The 21,358-nt window shown below is 40.1% G+C and overlaps 1 protein-coding gene across 1 annotated transcript in view; it reads left to right on the top strand.

Moving 5' to 3' along the window:
* eys (eyes shut homolog) overlaps window positions 1-21,358 on the top strand; it is a 233,308-nt gene that overhangs the window by 87,609 nt on the left and 124,341 nt on the right. The window contains exons 24-25 of the mRNA XM_049600306.1: window positions 4,287-4,408; window positions 5,260-5,519. Coding sequence (XP_049456263.1) covers window positions 4,287-4,408; window positions 5,260-5,519 — 382 coding nt within the window. The remainder of the gene's footprint in view (window positions 1-4,286; window positions 4,409-5,259; window positions 5,520-21,358) is intronic.

Here is a 21,358-nt window from a genome sequence, read left to right as displayed (position 1 = left end):
AGCCATTTACTTCGTATCATGCCCATTTATCGGCATGTTTCCATTTATGGTGCGACCAGTGAAATAAGAGTGTGTTGACAGTTGCACTGGTGGCATGTGTGGATTCTGATGAGTTAACAGCTTGCTCAGACAGTATCATTATGTTGCGACATCAGCTGTTGTCATAGGAGCAAACCTGGAGCTCTGCAGTGAAGTGTCCAGGCTTATTTTCTCCTTGTCGTCCTCTGACAGCCCATCATAATTTAAATCAAATGTCATGCATGGAAATGTGTTCATCTTTGCAAAGCATAGCTTGTTAAGACGACTGTTAATGTAGGCTAATTAACAGTAAATGTAAGAAACAGTTTAGATCACCTGCAGAGCGAAGTGATACACCAACTGTTGTATATGATATCTATAGACATTGTCAGCTGTTGTATATTCTCCATCGCTAGTTGCAGGGTCTGTCATTCCTAGCTATGTAAAGCATGTGGAGGCACAGGCAGGAATTCTAAATCCATATGTGAAATTTCAGGTGAAAAACAGCCTCTGGTTTAACATAACTTGTTTAACCACATTTACAGCACAGCTTATTAGCCAGAGCTCACATAGTTGTAGCTAATGTGGCAGAGATTGGATTTAATACAGTGGTAGGATATTTAGGATAAACATGAGCTGCCTTCTAGCTGCAGGGCTCAGCTGATATTTTGTGAATGCTGGTTTTAATGACGAATGTATACTGAGTTTATAAAAATTTAGGCTGTAAATTGTACATCAAAGATCTAGTGATTTTCTTAATGCTCATTGTTCTCAGTTAATTTTTATTTAAGCGAGCTGGGCCTTCTGCACTGTCTGTTTCTACAGATGCACACACTTGGGTTTAAAAGAACATTTTAAGACTTTTTTGTTTCTTTGCAAGGCAGAGCTCTACTTCTGTAGTTATTCAAGTGTTTTTTAAGCCAATAACATTGATCTGTTGCAGCTGCAAAAAGGCCTTGGGAGCTGCATGCTGCTTACAAACTGTGCAATGAGTACCAGGGGCCTTTTTCCAACAGCTGCTTATTTGCTAACAGATTGCAGTAGTGAAACAGATGTGTCATAGATAAAGTCTTTGGCTTTTTTTATTTATTTATTTATTTATTTATTTTTGACAAAGACAGATAACTTCTGGTGTACAGTCCACACCTAATGTTTGGGTTTAAAATAAGTTTGTGCTCCTGAAGATTAGTGCATAATGTACGCAAGAAAGATGAGATCTATTTAACAACAACAGCATGTTCCGGGTTGTGAGCATATGGAGTCCCAGAGGAGCCCACAGGGTGAGGAGCTAAAAGAAATATTTGCTTTTACAAGTATCTTCAGTATTGATCTTTGACAAAATCTCAAATGCAAATTAATTTCTACTCACTTCTTATTTCAACCTTTTAAAACTAACTCCTGATAGTGAACATCCTCCACTGAAACCATGCTCTAGAAGGGTCTCAGTCAGTGATTGTCATCTGGCAGCCTGTGGGCAACATTTAGCCTGCCAGAGCTTCTCTGTTGGCCCACGGAGTATTAATTCAGAAAATGTGAGGAGAAGAAAATGCATCCTAGTATTTGGGATAGCTAGAATTTTTTTTCTATACTGCAGCAACACCCTAAAAAAATTAGATGGAAAAAAATTTATTAGGAATGACTCACCAGACCCATGTGCCTGTATTTGAAAGTTCGACCCTGAGAGTGTGCGAGAAATTCTGGCTCGTCACAAGCTGCATTTTGCAGGTTTCAAAGCCATCTAGATATATTTTTAAGTTTCAGTGTCATTTTTGTTTCTCCTCCATCACCTCTGCTAAACAGCGTATACTGGCCTTACCAGTGGGGTGAAAAATCGATACAGCATAGTATCGCAATATTTTTGTATGGCAATATCATATATCGTGACACAGTGCCAAGTATCAATTTTTTGTTATATAAATTAATGATATTACAAATACAAATTAAAATTTAAGAAGCCCACTAGAATAAAAAAATCAGTTGCTTGTTTAGTCAACTAGATACATTTGTGGGTGTTAATAGCAACACATCCCTGTGCTTCCAGCTGTTTTTTAGGCACCAAAGTGGGTATTTTGTAAGAACACATCCCTGTGTTTCCAGCTGTTTTTCGGTACTAAACATAGGTGTTATGTAGCAACACATCCCCGTGTTTCCAGCACCATATGTGGGTGTTTTGTGGCAACACAATGCTATGTTTCTAATGGCTTTTTAGACACCAAACATGGGTGTTATGTAGCAATTCATTGCTGTATTTCCAGCAAAGATTGTGCCATGGAAAGTGTTTTATTTTCTTTTTTTTTACTGACATATTGCAGGAATTATGCCCCCAAAGCTGGGTATGTCATTGTAGGGTGGCAGCAGAAGTTGCACTGGCTGAGAGACATCAAAATTTTTTACCAAATTAAACTAGAACAATTAAAAAATTCTATTCAATGTAAATGGCTCTATTTCTTCTTCTTCTTCTTCTTCTTCTTCTTCTTCTTACATTACATACAGTTTCCTAGGTAGTAAATATTAGGGGTGGGCAAAACAATTGATACAGCACCGTATCGTAATATTTTTGTGTGGCAATATCGTATCGTCTCTCCATTAATAATCTGTATAGATTATTAATATTAGAAATTAAGTTGAATTAGTTGAATAAGTTGAATTACATATCTGAAAGCTAACTTTAAGCTGTCATTGGTGAGTTTACAACATCTGTCAGAAATATCAGACGCGAAATAGAATGCCCATCGGTGGTTATGAAGACACATTGTTTTCAAGAGAGTGCTACTGCAGCAATTTCAGGATAACTGAAGGACAAATGCTCATTTTCCTCTCCATATTATGGGATAGTCTACAAGGGATTCTATGACAAGGTTTCAAAATTGCCCCAGCACAAAATCCTGGTTAAAACATTCAGTGTAATTTTCTGGGATAAACTGAATACTCCAAATCCAAAGACAAAAGGACACTGCAGAAAAGGAATTGGGTGTGATATGAGGGATATAATGAAATTTCCACCAACATTTTCTAGTCACACTGTGCTCTGTTTCACCATTATTATTTTTTTTCCTCCGCTCATTATTCAAATAGGGACAGTTTTTGGAAACCCCTCCACATAGTCTTGTTTACAGTGCAGCTATTCCTCTCTCTGAACACCGTGTCCCACAGAGCTTTAGCTTATTTTGGAGAATTGCGGTCCCTGAAGGTGACTTAGCAGCAAAAATGAGATTATGTTCTATTGCCAGGGGTAAGGAATAGGAGTCTCCTGGAGGTATCTAATTTATCACGAGATGACGGCATTTTCCCCCCACCACCATAGGGCCCACAGTGTACAAATTATATCAGACAAAGTTTAACGGCTCCCCTCCAGTGTATGAAATACAGATTAGCATGCATTCAACCAGCAGCACCCAGGACCTTTGGACAGGATGTTGGCAATGAGCAATCCTGCAAAACCCTTGACCATATGACTGCCATCGTTCTATATGCAAAGAGGAACTTAAATTAAAGCGCTAAGAGTAATAGACAACAAACCATTCATCTCATGTGCCATGATTAATTATCATAATGCAGATTGCAATGATGAAATAAAGGACAAGCGGTCCACATGCTGCTCTGAATGGAGGAATGAAAAAGATTAGCAAGGTTTGGGAGCTATATATAAATCTGTGTCTTAACATGCAGCAGAATCAGTGTATTCATTGCTACAAAGACGACTAGAAAAATCTTAATCAAACATATTTTACATGTTCTCTCGTCTATGAAAATTCCTCCGCATACAAAATATGCAGCGGTAATACTGTATGCCTGATAAAGGCTTGTACCATATACCTTGAATGGTGTGGAAAAAAACAGGCTTGCGCATTATCCAGAGGGTGGGTGGTAGGAGGAATACATCTGCATGGCAGTAATGTGAACATTCAAGACAAGCATGACACTTCCACAGTTTAAACAGATTTCCACAGGAAAGATCTCCTTGTGAGTGGGAGGTCTTATTCTGAAATATTTTTGAGAGTATGAGCGTTGCACCGTTTGTTTACAAAAATGTAACAGGTATAAATAAGTAAACAAAGTGTCAGGTTGCCCTCCGACTGCTCTGTAACAACTTAATTAACAGCTTTTATAAGTATATACAGTCATTTCTGGTTTAATGGTGTGTATTGCTGTTATAATTAATAGACCTAACAGTGTAAATTACTACACCAAGACAAGTGCAGATGTAAGGTGTCACTATATTTCAATGGTATTCTAATGGTGTTTGCTTTTTTTTCCCCCTATTGCAGAGTTATGAGTGTGTGTGTCACTTGGGCTGGGAGGGGGAGTTCTGCCAACAAGAAATTGATGAATGTTTATCGCAGCCCTGCAAAAACAACGCCACCTGCACAGACCTTCTCAACAGCTACAAGTAGGTGCGCGAGCCGGCCCGAGGGCGCTGTCCTCACGAGGTGCATCAGTCACTTAATAAATGCAGAAAAAGAAGCCGTTCAGAGATAGCAATATGTCGTTCCACCGGCAGCGGAGATAATGAATTGCAGATGGCAGGTAAAACAAATGAGTCAATCAATGGCTCACAGCATGAAAAGGTTTCAGGGGATCTGTGACTCATTGGAGGAAAAAGCTGGTGTATCTGCTTCAGCTAATGCCCTCCGCTCGCTGGGGAGACGTAAAACTGCTTCAGGTGGAAAAGTTGGGGGATGAAAAGGAATGCAAGGTGGAGTGGTTGGTAGTGCTCGGGTACTCACTGCCACCAAGTGGAATATTCACCTGCCTTGAGAGCAGATGCTTCAGAAATCTCTGTTTCTCTGTCTCCCTCTCTCTTACTCTCTCTGTCTGTGTCGAGCATGCATACATTTCCATTTAATCCCCACTCAGTGCTCTAACCTCCTGTGTCCTACATTCAGCTGTCCAGAAGTAAAAGCTGCTCTGACCAGTGGTTCAATTAACCTTTAAATTCCCTGCACTGTCTCACACAAAGATCCAGAGTGCTGTGCCAATACAGTGACTGTACCACTGTGTGCTTGTATGCAGAAAACTGTGTCCTGTGGATGGTTTTGAATTATCGTGGTAGTTTATCTGCAGCGCCCCCACAGTCCTGCTGCTATATTCATTTTTAGCACGCATGTCCCAGAGAGCATGACACCCTTAACCTTCAGAAAACTACTAAATAAGTTGCAAGTGTTTATTTATTTAGGATTCATTTTAATTTATGCCAAAGTGACCTCTACAGTGCCATATCTCCTCTCTGGTGTATCCAAGGTGTTTGTGCTCGCCAGGCTGGACAGGTGTGGACTGTGCAGAGGATGTGGATGAGTGTGATTCTGGGCCCTGTCTAAATGGAGCTCAGTGTCAGGAGTCAGATGTACCTGGGGAGTTCTCCTGCACCTGTCCCCCCTTCTTCAGTGGCCCCTTGTGCAACCAGCCTTATGACCCCTGCGACCCCCTCCACAATCCGTGCCTGCACAACTCCACCTGCCTGACACGCTCCAATGGAACTGCCTCTTGCAGATGCCCAGCTGGTGAGTGAACACACCGCCACAGCCTCATACTAATAGTGCTTTTTTTTTTTTTTTTTTTTTTAGCCCACTTTTCGAGTGTAACTACACCATTTTGTTCAATAGGTTACTGTACAGTGGACAATGTGCACAGCTTAAGTAACTTGAAAACTAAAAGAAAAAAACACAGAGGTTGAACAGTTGCGTCATAGATCAGAAGGTTGTAGCAAAGATGTCCCTGTCACAGTTCTCTCTGAAACGTACATGGTTTCCCAAAATATGACTGTATCAGTGGAGACAATGATTTCTGTCTTGTGTGTGAATCATATGTTGAACTGTACTCCCAACACCTCTGAAAATAAACACAGCAAAAGTTTTCCTACAGGGATGATTTAAAATGATAAAATGCAGTTTATTTCTAACCATGATTGATCTGTACAGAAAAACCAAGACTTGATTTTTGCTGGATTGAATAGTCCACATAGCTGGAATCTAAGCCATAAAGAGGGTGGTAAGCATAATGATCAAACCTGCCTGCCAGAAAATTGTTTGTATTGATTGCCATACATTCCCCACTTTTTTTTTTTTTTTTTTTAACACATTTTCTATTTCAGTTTTTTCAAAGAATGGTCAAGAAAGCCAGACTTTGGACCTTTATACTACTTATGAAAAGAACTGGCCTACTGCTTGATCTTTGTGTGATTTGCCCGTATGCTGCCAGTATGCGACACACTAGGCTGTGTCCTCTGTGTGTATGCATTATGTACCACTCCCTCATACAGTGTGATAATTCTGTACTGAAACAGTACCCTGCAGGACCGGGCCAAGACCCAGATAAAAATCAACATAAGCCTGTTGTTCAGGTGAAATTATTATTATCAAACCCCTCATTACTTTAAGCCTGTAGTAGGTTATTTGGCTGCATCCTATTAGCCTAATGTGTGCTTATCAGCATTAAGACATTTAACATGTCATTGCAATCAGTTCTTGATTAAACAGTTCTTTCTCTTTTGCATAAAGCTGTCACTCATTTTCCTTTCTTTAACTTGTTAACTGTCCAAACATGTCATCTGGGTGAGCCTATTAGCTCCCATCACCATGGCAATAGATAAAAGTCCTTTTAGCAGTGCCTCTTACCTTCTGCTGTGTGTTGGTCACATCAGATGTACTGACATAAAGACCGTGCAGTGCTACCTTTGATCACTGTGTTACCACTATAAATAGGATTAAGCAGGATGGAATACGGATATGGAAACATTAGGTGAACCATTTTTAACTTATAATTTGACATGAAATGCCAGTACTTACATATTGGCTGTTAAAATAGCTTACTTCCAAATTCAATAAATGCTTTGGATTTACCTACACTTATGTAAGTATCTAATTATATTAGCAGGCTTCACTAGCAAGCGATGTAATCTAATCATATGTTTGCAAATATGTAAATTCACAATAGATCCTTGCTCTTTAAGGATATCCTTGCATACAAAAGCATGTTCATTAAGGGGCAAACAAAGCACATGTCACTAGTTTTCGAGTATAGGATTGTGCCACAGGCCATTTAATGGACCTCGTATATACTGTACTGTCCCTAGTAATGAAAAGATGGTAATCTCTTCCCTTACTGGAATTCAAGCAGTGGTCAGCTTATATTATATATTTTGGGCGGGGCAACACAATGGTTTGAGTTGAAGGTGTGAGAAAGAATAGTATCAGTAACATTGTTAACACTGTGCTACATTACAGAGAAATACAAAACCATACTAATGAACCTTCGTTAATACAGGCCTATATTTTATCTACAAGTGCACGTCACACACTGAGCGAGCCGCCTGTTAATGACGCTGTCGGCAAAGCAGTAATGATTGTGCTAAGTGGCTAATGGGCATGTAGCTACTTCCATGTTTCAGATGATACGTCATGTTTGTAGTCGACCAATGAAGATGAGTTTACATATCACCTTGGGTTCGTCCTTCACCTTCTCAAAATGATCCCACACTTTGGATTTCCTGCCCGACATGTTATTAACTAGCCTGTGTAAATTAACGTGACTCCTGTCTGACTGCTGAGCATGGCCACTTCCTGTGTCTGTCCTTTCAAATTAAATTCCCACATGGTCCAGTCAAATAGGTTTTGATTTGTTTTGACAAAACATGGCTCCTAATTGAGTTTCATGGTTTTTTTCTGGTTTTTTTCTGATACTAAGCAACCAATGAAATCTTGCCGACTAATGACCCTTCTAGTTGGCTAACATTAAGTTGACTATTTGGGGGCAGCCCTGATTGTGACTGTTGATTTACATTTGCAGCCTCAATGGGCTCTTATCCATTACAGCAGACATGATCTCACACAGAAGAAGGAAACCACAATGGATGAGCATTAGCCTCGTTTCCACCAAGCTGCCAGGTTCAGTTCGGTTCAGTTCAGTTCAGTTCAGTTCGTTAAGCATTATGATTATTTTTGCGTTTCAACAACGTTTGCATTGTGAAAAGTTGTGGATGGCACCAATAGAACCATTCCATATCGCTTTTCGTCACTCCCCTGTTAAGGGTACTGATCAGATACTAAAAGGTTGGAGCTAGAAATATTACATGCTGTTGATCAGTCAAAAAAGAATCGTCACTCCTGCTCGACAAGGAATCAATGCACAAAACCGCTACTATAAAATATCCTATCAGTTGCGACAGAGATTCTAAACACTCCAGTCTGTTCTTGTTTGTTCTAAAAATGTCAGTGTGCAACCTCATTCCATGGACGATAACGAGGTGAAGACAATTCTCTGCATTGCTCATGATAAGGAAAGCTAGACGGAGCAGTGACGCGGCAATTACAATCTGATAACAACCCTGCATACATGTAGGAGTACTGCCTGCAGTGGAAACGCTAAACAGTGTTTCAGGTTTAGGCACACGTCCGCGCAGGTTCTGTGCCAGTCATATGGTTACATTACCGAAAGTGTTTGATGGACATGTGCTACTAAAGAGGAACTTAGATGTAAAAGCTTAAAGCTAGATATTTAAAGTAATCAGCATGTGCATGTAAAGCATACTGGTCGTACTCCCTCACACACATTCAGCAGTGGCTAAGATATACACATCCTCTGAGAGCTGAGTTCACACACACACACGCACATCTGAAATTCAACACATGAATGTCTATTTCATGTTCAACTCAAAGGCTCTGTCAGTTTTATAAAAAAGGCAACACATCAGTCAAGAAGCAGTGAAAATGACTGTTCTTTGTTGAAATGACCTGTTTGGAGGTTTATCAGTAAGCCTTCAGATAGCTGAGGAATTATAAATGATAAAGTGTTTTAACATTCAGACTTACCAGTGTGCAGGTGAAGATGCTATAGGGTTGTGCTGTACCTAATGGCTCTATCAGCGCCAAGATGAAAAGATGTTGCCAGATATAAATAGAGCGACTGGGTTAGTTTCAGAAGGCTTCCTTGGAGAGGAATAGGAAATTAGGTGGTGGCTGCATACATTACACCAAGAGCTTTTGCGTGGGCTTGGTCGTCTTCACTTCACACAAGCATTGTGACTCACTACTCCATTATTATTCACCATAAATCCATCCTACATAGCTACTACCGAACAAACACAGTGCTGTTATACGACCCGTGCTTGATCCCAGTACAACAATTTTACGGACCTGTTATTTACCATTGAGTGTAGGTTATTTGTCAAGGAAATTGTGTAGGCTTCACATTATTCCCAGGCCTAATTAAATTGGAATCTGTCTGCCTATGTCTGCCAGATTGACTGCCATAGGCAAATCTCATCCCACACACTTGAGATGGACACCGCACAGTAAACATCATCAAGGTTAACTTGTAATAAAATCATCACCAATTAGCCATTTAGTCCACGGCTTTTAGCTGTGCTTATTTGCATGGTGTGTGGTAGGATTGCAGGGTATGGAAATGAACTGAATTAAGGAGATGGGATTTGATGAGTTTATATGAAATAAAATGGCACACATCTAAGTCAGGGACCTCGGTTGTATAATTGGCACAAAATACAGTATGGCAGCAGTAAATACTTTTAACAAGCTCATGTGCACCACAAAAAAAATGCATTGCATTAAAATTCCTGTTATTTGCCTTTAGATACTGAATCTTGAGTAATGAAATGAAAACATTTTAGCAGTTCATGCACAGCCCAAATGACACATGGCTCACATTTCATCTGCAGCCGAGTTGAGCCACATGGTCCGTGCACAGATTCAGACAGTGTGTGCTCTTACTGTATATATGGGCACAGTTGGAAATCGTGGCAGCTGCACCATGCTAGAACATGCCTCAGGGTAGACATGAAGGTTTGTGCTGTTAACGAGGCTGTATTATGGAATACATCAGTTGTCTAGACATGGGGTGTATTTTGCAGCTAGAGCTGTTATTGAACCACAGTTGAGGCATGAAGCTGGTGCTCCTCGCTGTTTCACAATTTTTGACACAATGACATTGGATCATTTAAACAATTAGGTGTTTAAACAAGGTATGTCAAGGAGGACAGTTATCACTGTAAATGTCAGCTGACAAATAGCAAGAAATTGCGGAATAGAAATGATAAGATAGTTTGTCCAACTACTAGCACTGATGAGCTAATTTTTGAACTGTAAAATTTCCTGCCCCGCACATCTCAGCTTATTTAGTGTAGCTCTGTACTAGAGGTCGACCGATTGTGGATTTTTAATGGCTGATATAGTAAGGATAGTTTGGAGCAGGAAAAAGCGGATAGCCGATTTATCGGCCGATAACACCTACCCCCTCATTTTCCTATGACTTTATTCCCCGACTGCACTTGAACAGTGTAAGAACAGCATTGAAACTGTAAAAATCAAGCAAAGCATATAATCACAGAACAGCTTTGGAGAGACAAATATTGTGGGGAGAAAATGATCAAGAATCAGCTGTTCCCGGGACATTTACATTCTATATCACCAGAAAAATGTGGGTATAATCGCTTGCTGAGAAAACTATATCTGATGTGCGGTGAAAAATGAGATTGAAAGTTTGTTGTGCATTTATGGCTGGGGCGCACTGAGTGCCGGCCCCTCCAAGTCTTGAAGTAATAATGAGTTAATAGTTGTTTAGATTATTAGACATTAATTTTACACACATTGCTAGTGCTAGGCCTGCTACTTAATTCTAGCGAAATTATACCGACCATACTTGCTAGCAAAACAGAGAAACCACATTATGCTATTCTATAACCAGCAGCCTTATTATGCCCCATTACCTTGTGCATGTGGGGTACTCCGTGCAAAGGTCTTATGGCCGTACACGCGTGACAAGTGGAGGTTATTATCGGCTACTATAACAGCCCCGTTCTGCCATGATTGATAGTCTACATAATGTCCCATCAGCTCCGATTAATCGGCCAAACAGATGAATTGGTCTACCTCTACGCTGTACAACATTCAGAGCATATCTATGATTCAGAGTTTGAGCCAGGATTGTCTGCACATGGTTCTCAACATGGAGGTTGCTGAGCTGGTAGCAAGTCGCTAATGGTGCGAACAGTGCTAACAGCTCAACAGCAACAGTTTGGCAAAGCTAACAGTGTTCACCTGCATTAGGGAATGGAAGGTGGAACGTTTTTGCAATGATGTTGTCACCGTTATTAGCAGTAACCACCTGTAACCGCCATATGAGGGCAATGCAGAGCGGTAGCAATTAGCTAGACTGTGGGAAATACACAGGGACTCACATTCATTTACATGCACGCACCACTGGACCGATACAGCCTAGTATTGCGCTATTTTTGTCTGGCAATATCATATTGTCACACAGTGCCAAGTATCGATTTTTATTATATAAATTATTAATATTGAAAATACATATTAAACTTAAGGTAGCCTACTAAAATAATATAATACGTTGCCTTTTTTGTCTACTAGGTGCATTTTGCTGCCAAAAAAAAAAAAGGTTGAGGTCAGATGAACAGACTGAAAACGTTACCTTATTAGATAAAACAGAGGTTTTCCTTTGGGTATATGATTTACAGTTGAATAAAGGTAATAAATCGCAGTATATTTTATCGCAATACTCAGCATATTGCAACGTATTATATATTATTTGAAGAGGCGCTGGTACCTTATGTGAAGATACACATGAGACAACAGTAATACTGTTAGTGGATGGTCACTGAAACTTTTCATTGCTAGTCGTCGGTCGTCTCACAATATCTGATGGCAGTTGACAGGAGTCTTTTATTTAAGACAAGAAGTTTCACAGTGGGTTTAATGATCATTTCTCAAACCTGCTGTCTGAATGTGTTCTAAAGCTAAGTGTTCGGTCATAGTTTCCCCAAGACACTTCACTAGACTATATCAGTCTCACAAAAAGGGTGATGTGGCAACTTTAGTGTGCGTCAGTTCAACAGGAACTAAAAGGCAGCCATTAGGAGGTGCCTACTGGGAGTAGCATTAAAGGGATTTGTAAAACACAGCCACAATGGAAATGAGTTTTGTCTACAAAGGTATACTGTGAGAACCTTGAGGCCAGAATAAAACCAGAGCCAGCTGAAAGAATTGTCTTAAAAGAAAATATAAGGAAAGCAGTTATCCTCTCTTGATTGTCGAGGGCTCCTGTAGGAGGTTTTTGTTCTTCCTAGCAGCGGCTCTCTGCTGAGGCTCTGGCCAGGAGGCCTAAGTCATCTTGCCTGACCAGCACAGATGTTCCACTTTCCTCTTAATGAGGAGCCTCAGCAGGGAGTGCCAAACCTGATAGAAGAGCAACCTGAAAATGGGGGAGTTAGGGTAGAGGTTGGGGTGAGGGTTACCGGCCGACAACCACAACAAATGAAACAAACACGCACAGCATCACTCACCACAGATTATGGTACAGGGAAGAGTTACAACACACTCTGAGTCCTGTACACAGTCTGTACTGTAGGCGTGGGTGTCCTTGCTCAGTTTGCTCTCTCAGACTGCAGCATCCTGGGATAAAATCCTTTCTTGCAAATGCTGCCTTTCAGCCTGTCTAGGATTCATCTACTTAGGCAAAGAAATAATTACAGGCTTTTTCTTTTAATTCAATTCAGAACATTCAAGCTGCTTGGCAGGTAAAATCATATTTTTCTTTCATTATAATGGAAAAAGAAGTCCGGAAAATCTGCAAATCTAAGGCTGTTTTTGACCAGAGTTTATCTACCTAGGCAACATCACTGACTCATAATGTGTTTACAGTTTACAACCAATCAGTGACAGATTTGAACTATTTCAACTAAAGCTAATACTAGAAATGGAAACACAAAAGACAATCCAAGAGATCCATAATTCAGTGCAACAAAATGCTAGAAAACTGCGACTTTAGCCTTCCATTTATTTATGGAAAAACTGCAAATAAAATGCCATGCTATTATTCGTACTGCTGTGGGGTTTTAGTTCAAAGATGGTTAATAATTCAGTTGAATTGATATGCATAGACGACATGTCAAAACATTCTTTAATATTACCTTTTGATTATATTAATGGCTCAGATTTGGGCTTTTCAAGATTAGTTTAATTAGATTAATAAGGATTGGTAAATACTTTCATCTGCAGAAAAACAATAACTAAATGTATGAATGGCACTTCCCCAAATCTTTTAGTTATTCAAAGGTTCTTTAAAATGGTAATCATGACTTAAAGTAGCAATGTCTCACATTGTTGCATTTACATAATGGAAAGAACGCTACATGACTGCAGCACTTAATGTTTTAGATTTATAAAAGACCTCATAATATACTACATTATTTCCCTCTGTATTAGAGTGCCCATTACCACCTTTTCATTTAGTTTCGACTGACACGTTGGTATATTTCAGTGGTAAAAGTGAGCTACTTGACAAGGGGACAATCGGCTTGCCTCTGGAGTGGAGAAATATGATTCTTGCAGTATAGTGAATTAATTCAGAAGCATTGTGTGGTCCCTTTACATGCAAAAACCATTTGGTCTCCATGGCTCAGAATATCCCCAGAGGTGTTCCTGGCCAGATGGAGAACAAACCCCTTTATTTGCATGGCATGCTACACTAGCCTTCACCTTCCACAAGATTGAGATTGTGTCCTACCAAACAGTTGGTTAATGAGCTACTGTGAAGCTGTGCCAGCATGAGAACTGACACATACCTAATATGATATTGAAAAAGATGTGTTGAGAATATTTGTTGCCAAAGATGTGTTGGGAAAAGTCTGCCGTCGCTGCAAGCATTTTAAGTGATTATTCTTTTTTATAGAGGAAGTAGGCAATATGACTTATAGTGGATGTGTTTCAATTTATAAACCAGCTGCCCTGGCAGATGTATGTGAATATCACTGACCCTTTTTTCATGTGGCAGTAAAGTGATATAGAATGTAATGCATTTCCAATTTTGGGCTTACATTACTAAACGTATACCCCGATTCACCTGAACTTAGTGTATTTTGTTTTTTATGGTGTGGTTTTATAGATTGAAGGTATACTATGCAGGAATTGTTGGTTGCTGTTTATGAACAACAGGTATATTTACATGCATACAGATATCTCAATATTATTCCGAATATAAAATATTCTGAATTTTAATGTGGGTCACATAGCATTTTGTCAATTATATAATTTATAAACCAGCTGCCCTGGCAGATGTATGTGAATATCACTGACCCTTTTTTCATGTGGCAGTAAAGTGATATAGAATGTAATGCATTTCCAATTTTGGGCTTACATTACTAATATAGATTGAAGGTATACTATGCAGGAATTGTTGGTTGCTGTTTATGAACAACAGGTATATTTACATGCATACAGATATCTCAATATTATTCCGAATATAAAATATTCTGAATTTTAATGTGGGTCACATAGCATTTTGTCGTGTTCTAAATGTGGCATTTTCCAATTAAGACGTGGGATACACCAATTTTTTGGACATGTACACTGCATATTCGGAATATACGTCTGTTGTCATGAATACACTGAACACAAACCAACTCGCTAACAGTTTGCAGGGCTGGGGTAGAGATCCATGCCCCAAAGAAAAGCCCATATTTTTGGTGACAGACCTGGTTATCAGCAGGTTTTTGGCTGTGCACAAGTATGGAAACACTGTTCTTGACAAGAAGAGACGACCATTCCACTTTTCCATTTTTTTTTTTTTCATATTTTATTTTAGAGATTAGAGATTTTGTTTGAGAGATATTTAAGTCTTATCCACAATTGCATGGTCTATTTTAATACTAGTGTGGTGAAAAAAGAGAGGACATCTAGACAGTCATTCATTAATAAAAGGTTGCCATATTTTATAGAAGGAGTGTATCTTATTCTTTAGTGAGTCTTGAAAGGTATGCAACTGTTCACTTCTGAGTCAATTTCAAACACAAGTACACAAATTGGCTTCACTATATCTCGCAGCATTGACAGACAAACACTTGTCTTTATCTGGACACATTTTCCCCACAAATACAACGTGCTAATGTTTTTAGCACAAGCCTATGACATATTACATTGTATAAATTATGCTAGGAAAACCCCACATAGTATACCTTTAAAGTTATTATTGTTATGCTTTCTAAACATGTCGGTGTATGTCCTGGAAGCCATATTTAATGTCCAGCTTACTATTAGTTCATAATATACTTCATAACCATAGAAATTTAAGAAGGAAAGTTCAACTCTGAGATTAAAAAATCTCTATACAGGAGCATCATGGCTGTGATGGCAGTAGCATATAGAATATACTGTAGAGGTGACATGTAACTGAGACTTAAAAATGTGTTGTATTTTGACTCATAACTCATTATTAGGCTAACTAAACCAATATACGGTAACACTAGGCCTCCACAGTAAACATTTCTCCCCATAGAACAATTACTGAGATCAAAGATATTTCAGAGGAATCTCTCTCAAAGAATAACAGTCTAATATTATGAAAGTGAAGGCACACAGAGAGGCGACAAAATATTGAAATGTAGCAGGTGTTCAGTCTCAGTACGAGGGCGTGCCCCTTCAGTGAGCAAAGGTCTCAGCTTGCTAGTGATATTCCATTGCTGAGGGCAAAAGGTGGTTCTTTTCTTCCATTTCAGCTTTGAGAAGTCTGTTTCCAGCCTGAACAACAGCTGCATCAAAAAAAAGGGGGAGAAAAAAGCATCAATGAGCTCATAGTGGTACCAGCGGTTTTCTCTTCATAAAAATTCTTAGTCATTAGTTCCTTCTAACATTTTGGTGTTTAACCCCTGAATGCCTCACAGCAGGTAAAAATACCCTAATGGTCTCGATATAAACCTGCCGAGAGTGGCCACTGTGCTCAAAGAATAAAGTCATTTTTATGTAGCATAGTTAAAGGCAGAGGTTTAGTTTCAGATGTTGGAGGACACAATAAAGTCAAGGAGTCTGCTGTGTGTGAATGTACAGTTTCAATTATGGGGATCTGACATTTTTTTATTTAACCGATATGATTTATTTCCTTAACTTGTTAATGTTCAATCATGTTTGTCTTTTTAGGAATATGTCATGATACACACATGAATCAAAACATACCTCAAAGTATTTTTTTGTGTGTTTATTTATTTACTCTTCCATCACTTTTTGGTGTCTGCTGTTTGCAAAGCTCTCAGGCTATGTGGAGCCCCAGCAAGCTCCACCAATCAGATGGCTAAAGGCACCCCGCGTGTAGCCTGAGAGGCAAAACTCAGAGTACAAAAACAGTCACCAAAGTGCTGCTACAGCTCATGAAGCTTATTGCTGTAAGCGTAGGATAACAGCCGAAGGCGACCTAGATGAGTGCATCTGCATTTGAGTCAAGTCAGAGTACTCTTTCATTTAGATTATGACAGCTGGGCGGTAGAGGACACAGTTGAGAGAGAGGTGCTGTGAATTACTTAAAATTTAATTCGAAGTAACCTGGAATTTTGAAAAAAGGCAAAACCGTGTTCCATACATTTCCCAGTGGAGACTGTGCCCGTAAGCATAGCCAATATTTATTATTTTAATGACGATAAAGAAATATATTACAATCTCATTTTTGTTGAAATGTTAAATTACAGTAGATAGCCAAGGGGGCATTGAGCTGCTTTTGTCTTAGACAGGCAGAGAAGACTCAACAGTTCATTATTCTGTAATAACATTATGTTCATGTGATTGTTTCATAATGTAATTATTCATAACATATCCAGTAGCAGAGGAGCAACATAGACATCTTCTTTGGGAGTCTTCTTTTCTGTCACGTGTCAAAGGAAAGCCCACTGTTTGCTCTTATTTTAGTCCTGGTTTGTTCTGATAACTGCTGAAAGAAAATCTTAGCCTTTAGGTGTCATGGAATAGACTTGATAATAATCGATCTCCAAACTCCAGGGTGCTAGTCAACGTGGAAGTGCCAAGATTTGCAGTTCCTCTCATGGCCACTTGAGGCTGCCTCCAAGTCAATCCCCACAGACTCCCAACTTTGCAGCAGCAATGAACATGTTTACAGCCTGGTACAAAAATGGTTTTGGTCTCTATTGCAAGTTTCCCCGTTCCTGACAACTGTACAGGGGTGAATTTTGATATAACTCACACAGTTAAATTTCTATTAATGCTTAAAGTTATGCATACTTAAGGGCGTGGTCATGTTGAGTGACAGGATGTCTCCACCTCCACCCTCTTGTCCAAATATGGTCACTTCTGGCTCCAAAATTTCCAAACTTGAGGTGTCAAAACCAATGGCTGATGTCAATGTGGCTATGTCCATTATTTTAGTGCAGTTCATTCATTCATTCATCTTCTAACCGCTTCATCCTCTTGAGGGTCGCGGGGGGGCTGGAGCCTATCCCAGCTGACATCGGGCGAGAGGCAGGGTACACCCTGGACAGGTCGCCAGACTATCGCAGGGCTGACACATAGAGACAAACAACCATTCACGCTCACATTCACACCTATGGACACTTTAGAGTTACCAATTAACCTAGTCCCCAATCTGCATGTCTTTGGACTGTGGGAGGAAGCCGGAGTGCCCGGAGAGAACCCACACTGACACGGGGAGAACATGCAAACTCCACACAGAGGGGCTCCCACGCCCGGGATCGAACCGGCAACCCCCTTGCTGTGAGGCGAGAGTGCTAACCACCACACCACCGTGCCGCCCCATTTTAGTGCAGTTTGTAGTGATAAACTTTGAACCAAAGCAAAGAGCAGAAAGCTGCATAGAGGCGCAGAGTGTTGATTCCCAGTGAGATCAGCAGTACTTGCAACCCTTTTCATTGCAAATTGCCATTTGATTTGGATTTTTTTTTATACAAGAACCAGCCACTTTATTAGGTACATCTTGCTAGTACCGGGTTGGACCCTCTATTGCCCTCAGAAATGCCTATGCCAAATTCTGACCCTACCATCTCAGCAGAAATCAAGACTCATCAGACCAGGCAATGTTTTTCTAATCTTCTATTGTCCAACTTTGGCAAACCCATGCAAATTGTTGCCTCAGTTTCCTGTTGTTAGCTGACAGGAGTGGCACCTGGTGTGGTCTTCTGCTGCTGTAGCCCATCTGCTTCAAGGTTGGACGTGTTGTCCATTCAGAGATGGTCTTCTGCATACCTTGGTTGTAGCGAGTGGTTATTTGAGTTACTGTTGCCTTTCTATCATCTTGAACCAGTCTGGCCATTCTCCTCTGACCTCTGGCATCAACAAGGCATTTTCGCCCAGAGAACTGCTGCTCACAGGATATTTTCTTTTTATCGGACCATCCTCTGTAAACCCTAGAGATGGTTGTGTGTAAAAATCCCAGTAGATCAGCATTCAGAGTCACTTAAATCACCTTTCTTCCCCATTCAGATGCTTATCTTGTACTTCAGCAGCTCGTCTTGACCATGTCTACATGCCTTAATGCATTGAGTTGCTGCCACGTGATTGGCTGATTAGCTATTTGCGTTAAGGAGCAGTTGAACTGGTGTACTTAATAAAGTAGCTGGTGAGTGCATATGTAGTAGCCTTAAATTTCACAGCATAGTTGTGGAGCACAGTTTGTAATTGAAGAGCCGCAGATTATACAATAGAAGCACACAATTGGAGCCAACTCATGTATTTCCATTATTTGAGGTCATTTAATGGAGGTGGCTTTCTTTAGTGCAGACCTCCAAGACAACACACCTGCACCCAGGCTGTTGCACACGGCTCTTCTTTAAATATTCAGCAGATATCTGCTTTTATGACATTTGTGCTTTTAGCAGTAGACAGCAGTGGGAGATAACAATGTCAGGGGGTTACTATGAGTGTTGTTTAAACCAGAGAGTAGCTGTGGTTAAGTACTCGCACACCACTGTGAGAAAGAGGTTAGTGGCTACACTTCTACATAACATATAAAAATAGGCTCTGGTCTTCAACAGCTGTACTGTGAACAAATTTTGAATAAACTCAGTGTTTAATCATTTTGTGCCTTCATTAGCAGTACTGAGGAGGTGGTCCAGGTGTGTAGCAGTGGGGTAAATTGGCTGCAGTGGCTGGTGTTTACATGCAAAGAGGTTTCTATTCTTAACCCACTTATTCGAGTAACCCAGTTTTTTGGTCAGCGCATGTGAAGGACTCACAGGCATGCTGCACCCTATGATTATGAGAAACACAGCTATGATGACTAATTTGATATCTGTTTTGCCTGCCCATTTATATTTATTCTTAATTGCCTAAATTTAGTTGTTTATTGTTTGTTGCGCAGGATTGATGATGTGTCTGCCTGTGCCAGATGTGTCTCTTTTTAAAGAGGAAGAAAGTTATAGAGTCAATGAATGTTTTGGAACTGACAGCTATATTACATAGTTATCTTTTCATCCCAAAGATTTCTACACAAAACAAAACAAAAACTACACAAACCAAGATGTACAGCGACGCTCCATCAGATTGGTCTCTGTGCAGTGATGGATCAGTGTGGCCACGCTCTCTCATTTCGCTTTTGTTTTCTGTGTGAACGCAGACTGCCACAGTGTTGGCACATTTTTCTTGTCAACAAAAAAATCATGGTAAGCACACACAGTGCTCTAATGTTGGTCTTAAGAGTATCATTAATTGTATCAGAGGGATGTTCTTGCTCAAGACAGCAGCATAGTGTGTTTGCTGACAGGCCACATGGGGACCTTCAAACAAGGCTATTACTGATATGAAATCTCTTTAGGTTGCTGTGTTCATTTTTACCAGCCTTAACAACATGACACGTGGTTGTGTGTGTTTGTGTGTGTAATATGCGGCAGTATGTGCTCCTGGAGACGTCTGTTGTAGCGGGAATTACCACAGAAATGGTTTTGAGTACTCTGCCATGTTTTCATCTGTCTGTCTGTCTCTGTCTCTCTGTGGACAGATTTTGTTGCAGTGATAGTGTTACAAACGTGTAAGAAGCAGTCATGAATCTTTACAGGTTCTTAGTTGATATTACAGTGAAGGTCGATGAGTTCAAATATAGGTGTGGTCCAAGCAAGGGCGCTGGAAGTACAGGATTAGGAGTTAGGGAAGGGGCCCCTGGCCTTGGTGCCAGGTTTTTTTCCTGTGTGTGTGGGAAAAGATGACAGCTGATGACCAGTTCAACCCAACTTGACCTTGGTTGTGCTCACTAAATGTCATGGCAATCTGTGCCTGTTTTTGATGGTAATGCATTGCATGCAAGAATTAGTACTATTTTAGCTGCTATTACGCACGAGTATAACCGATGATATTTACAATGCTCATACCATTAATTCATCATCTGTAAACCATCATCAGCCCTAAAGGTTTTATTATTAGATTCTGCCTCTCATCTCATTTCATCTCAGCCTTATATCATAGAACTCCGTGGTCCAGTTTGGATGAAAGTTGGAAGAATGCTGCATGTTGTATTGTGTCATAAAATAAAAACAAAACTAGGGCTGCCCCTGACTAAGAATTTTCTATTCAACCAGTAGTCGTCTTTCATCAAAACATCAAACAACATGCCATCCTTGAAGCAAAGTTCACCACTCCACTGTCCAATCATGCTCAGTTTGTTGCATAAATAGACATATTTTTACCAAATAATGCAAAATATGGCCAAAGAGATGATGTAGCTTGTGTCATGGGTGGACTGTTTCTCATGACAAGGGCTGCCCCCAACTAAGAATTTTCCGAGTCAACCAGTAGCCATCATTTAGGGCCATTAGTCAAGTTGAAGGTGTGAGAAAAATAGTATCAGTAACATTGTTAACACTGTGCTACATTACAGAGAAATACAAAACTGTACTAATGAACCTTCATTAATATAGGCCTATATTTTATGTACAAGTGCACGTCACACACTGAGCGAGCCGCCTGTTAATGACGCTGTTGGTTGCCTGCAGAGTTTACATATCACCTTGGGTTTGTCCTTCACCTTCTCAAAATTGAGAAATTTCAAACTCGGAGGGCCAGACCTCAACACAGCTCAACTGACAAAAAACTGGTACTGATGATGTGTTTTGGTTTCAGCATGAAAGTCATATACAGATTAAGCGACCAGTGATCTCTGATATTTGATGTACTGTCTGACAGCCCTCTGATGACACCACAGACAAAGACCATAATCTACATTGCACAAGCAGCGGGTAATATCATGTTATATGAACCCCCTCTGAGAAGTTTTTACATCAGACTGACAGCAACTTTGATAAGAAGACTATAGTCACAAATGTAGCAGTCCGGACCAAATTCACGCTCTTAAAATGAAGACATCAGTCATATTTCAATTGAAACGTCCATCAAAGTTAGTTCGCTATCCACTGGGGATTACCCACAATTTCTTCTCCTCGGAGACATTCGCTGGCAGGAGCAGTGATCACATACTGTAGCTCCAGCCAGATGATGGAATGACTACGTACGCACACGCCTTGGGTATCCCTCTCTGTACTCTGTCAAAGAGAAGCCTCCAGTCAGTGCTCAGTGGCAGAAGATGCATT

Source organism: Epinephelus fuscoguttatus, linkage group LG16 (assembly GCF_011397635.1).
Source record: "Epinephelus fuscoguttatus linkage group LG16, E.fuscoguttatus.final_Chr_v1".
Classification (NCBI taxonomy): Eukaryota; Metazoa; Chordata; class Actinopteri; order Perciformes; family Serranidae; genus Epinephelus; species Epinephelus fuscoguttatus.
Note: the sequence above shows the minus strand (reverse complement) of the source record. Positions and strands in the feature narration are given on the sequence as shown.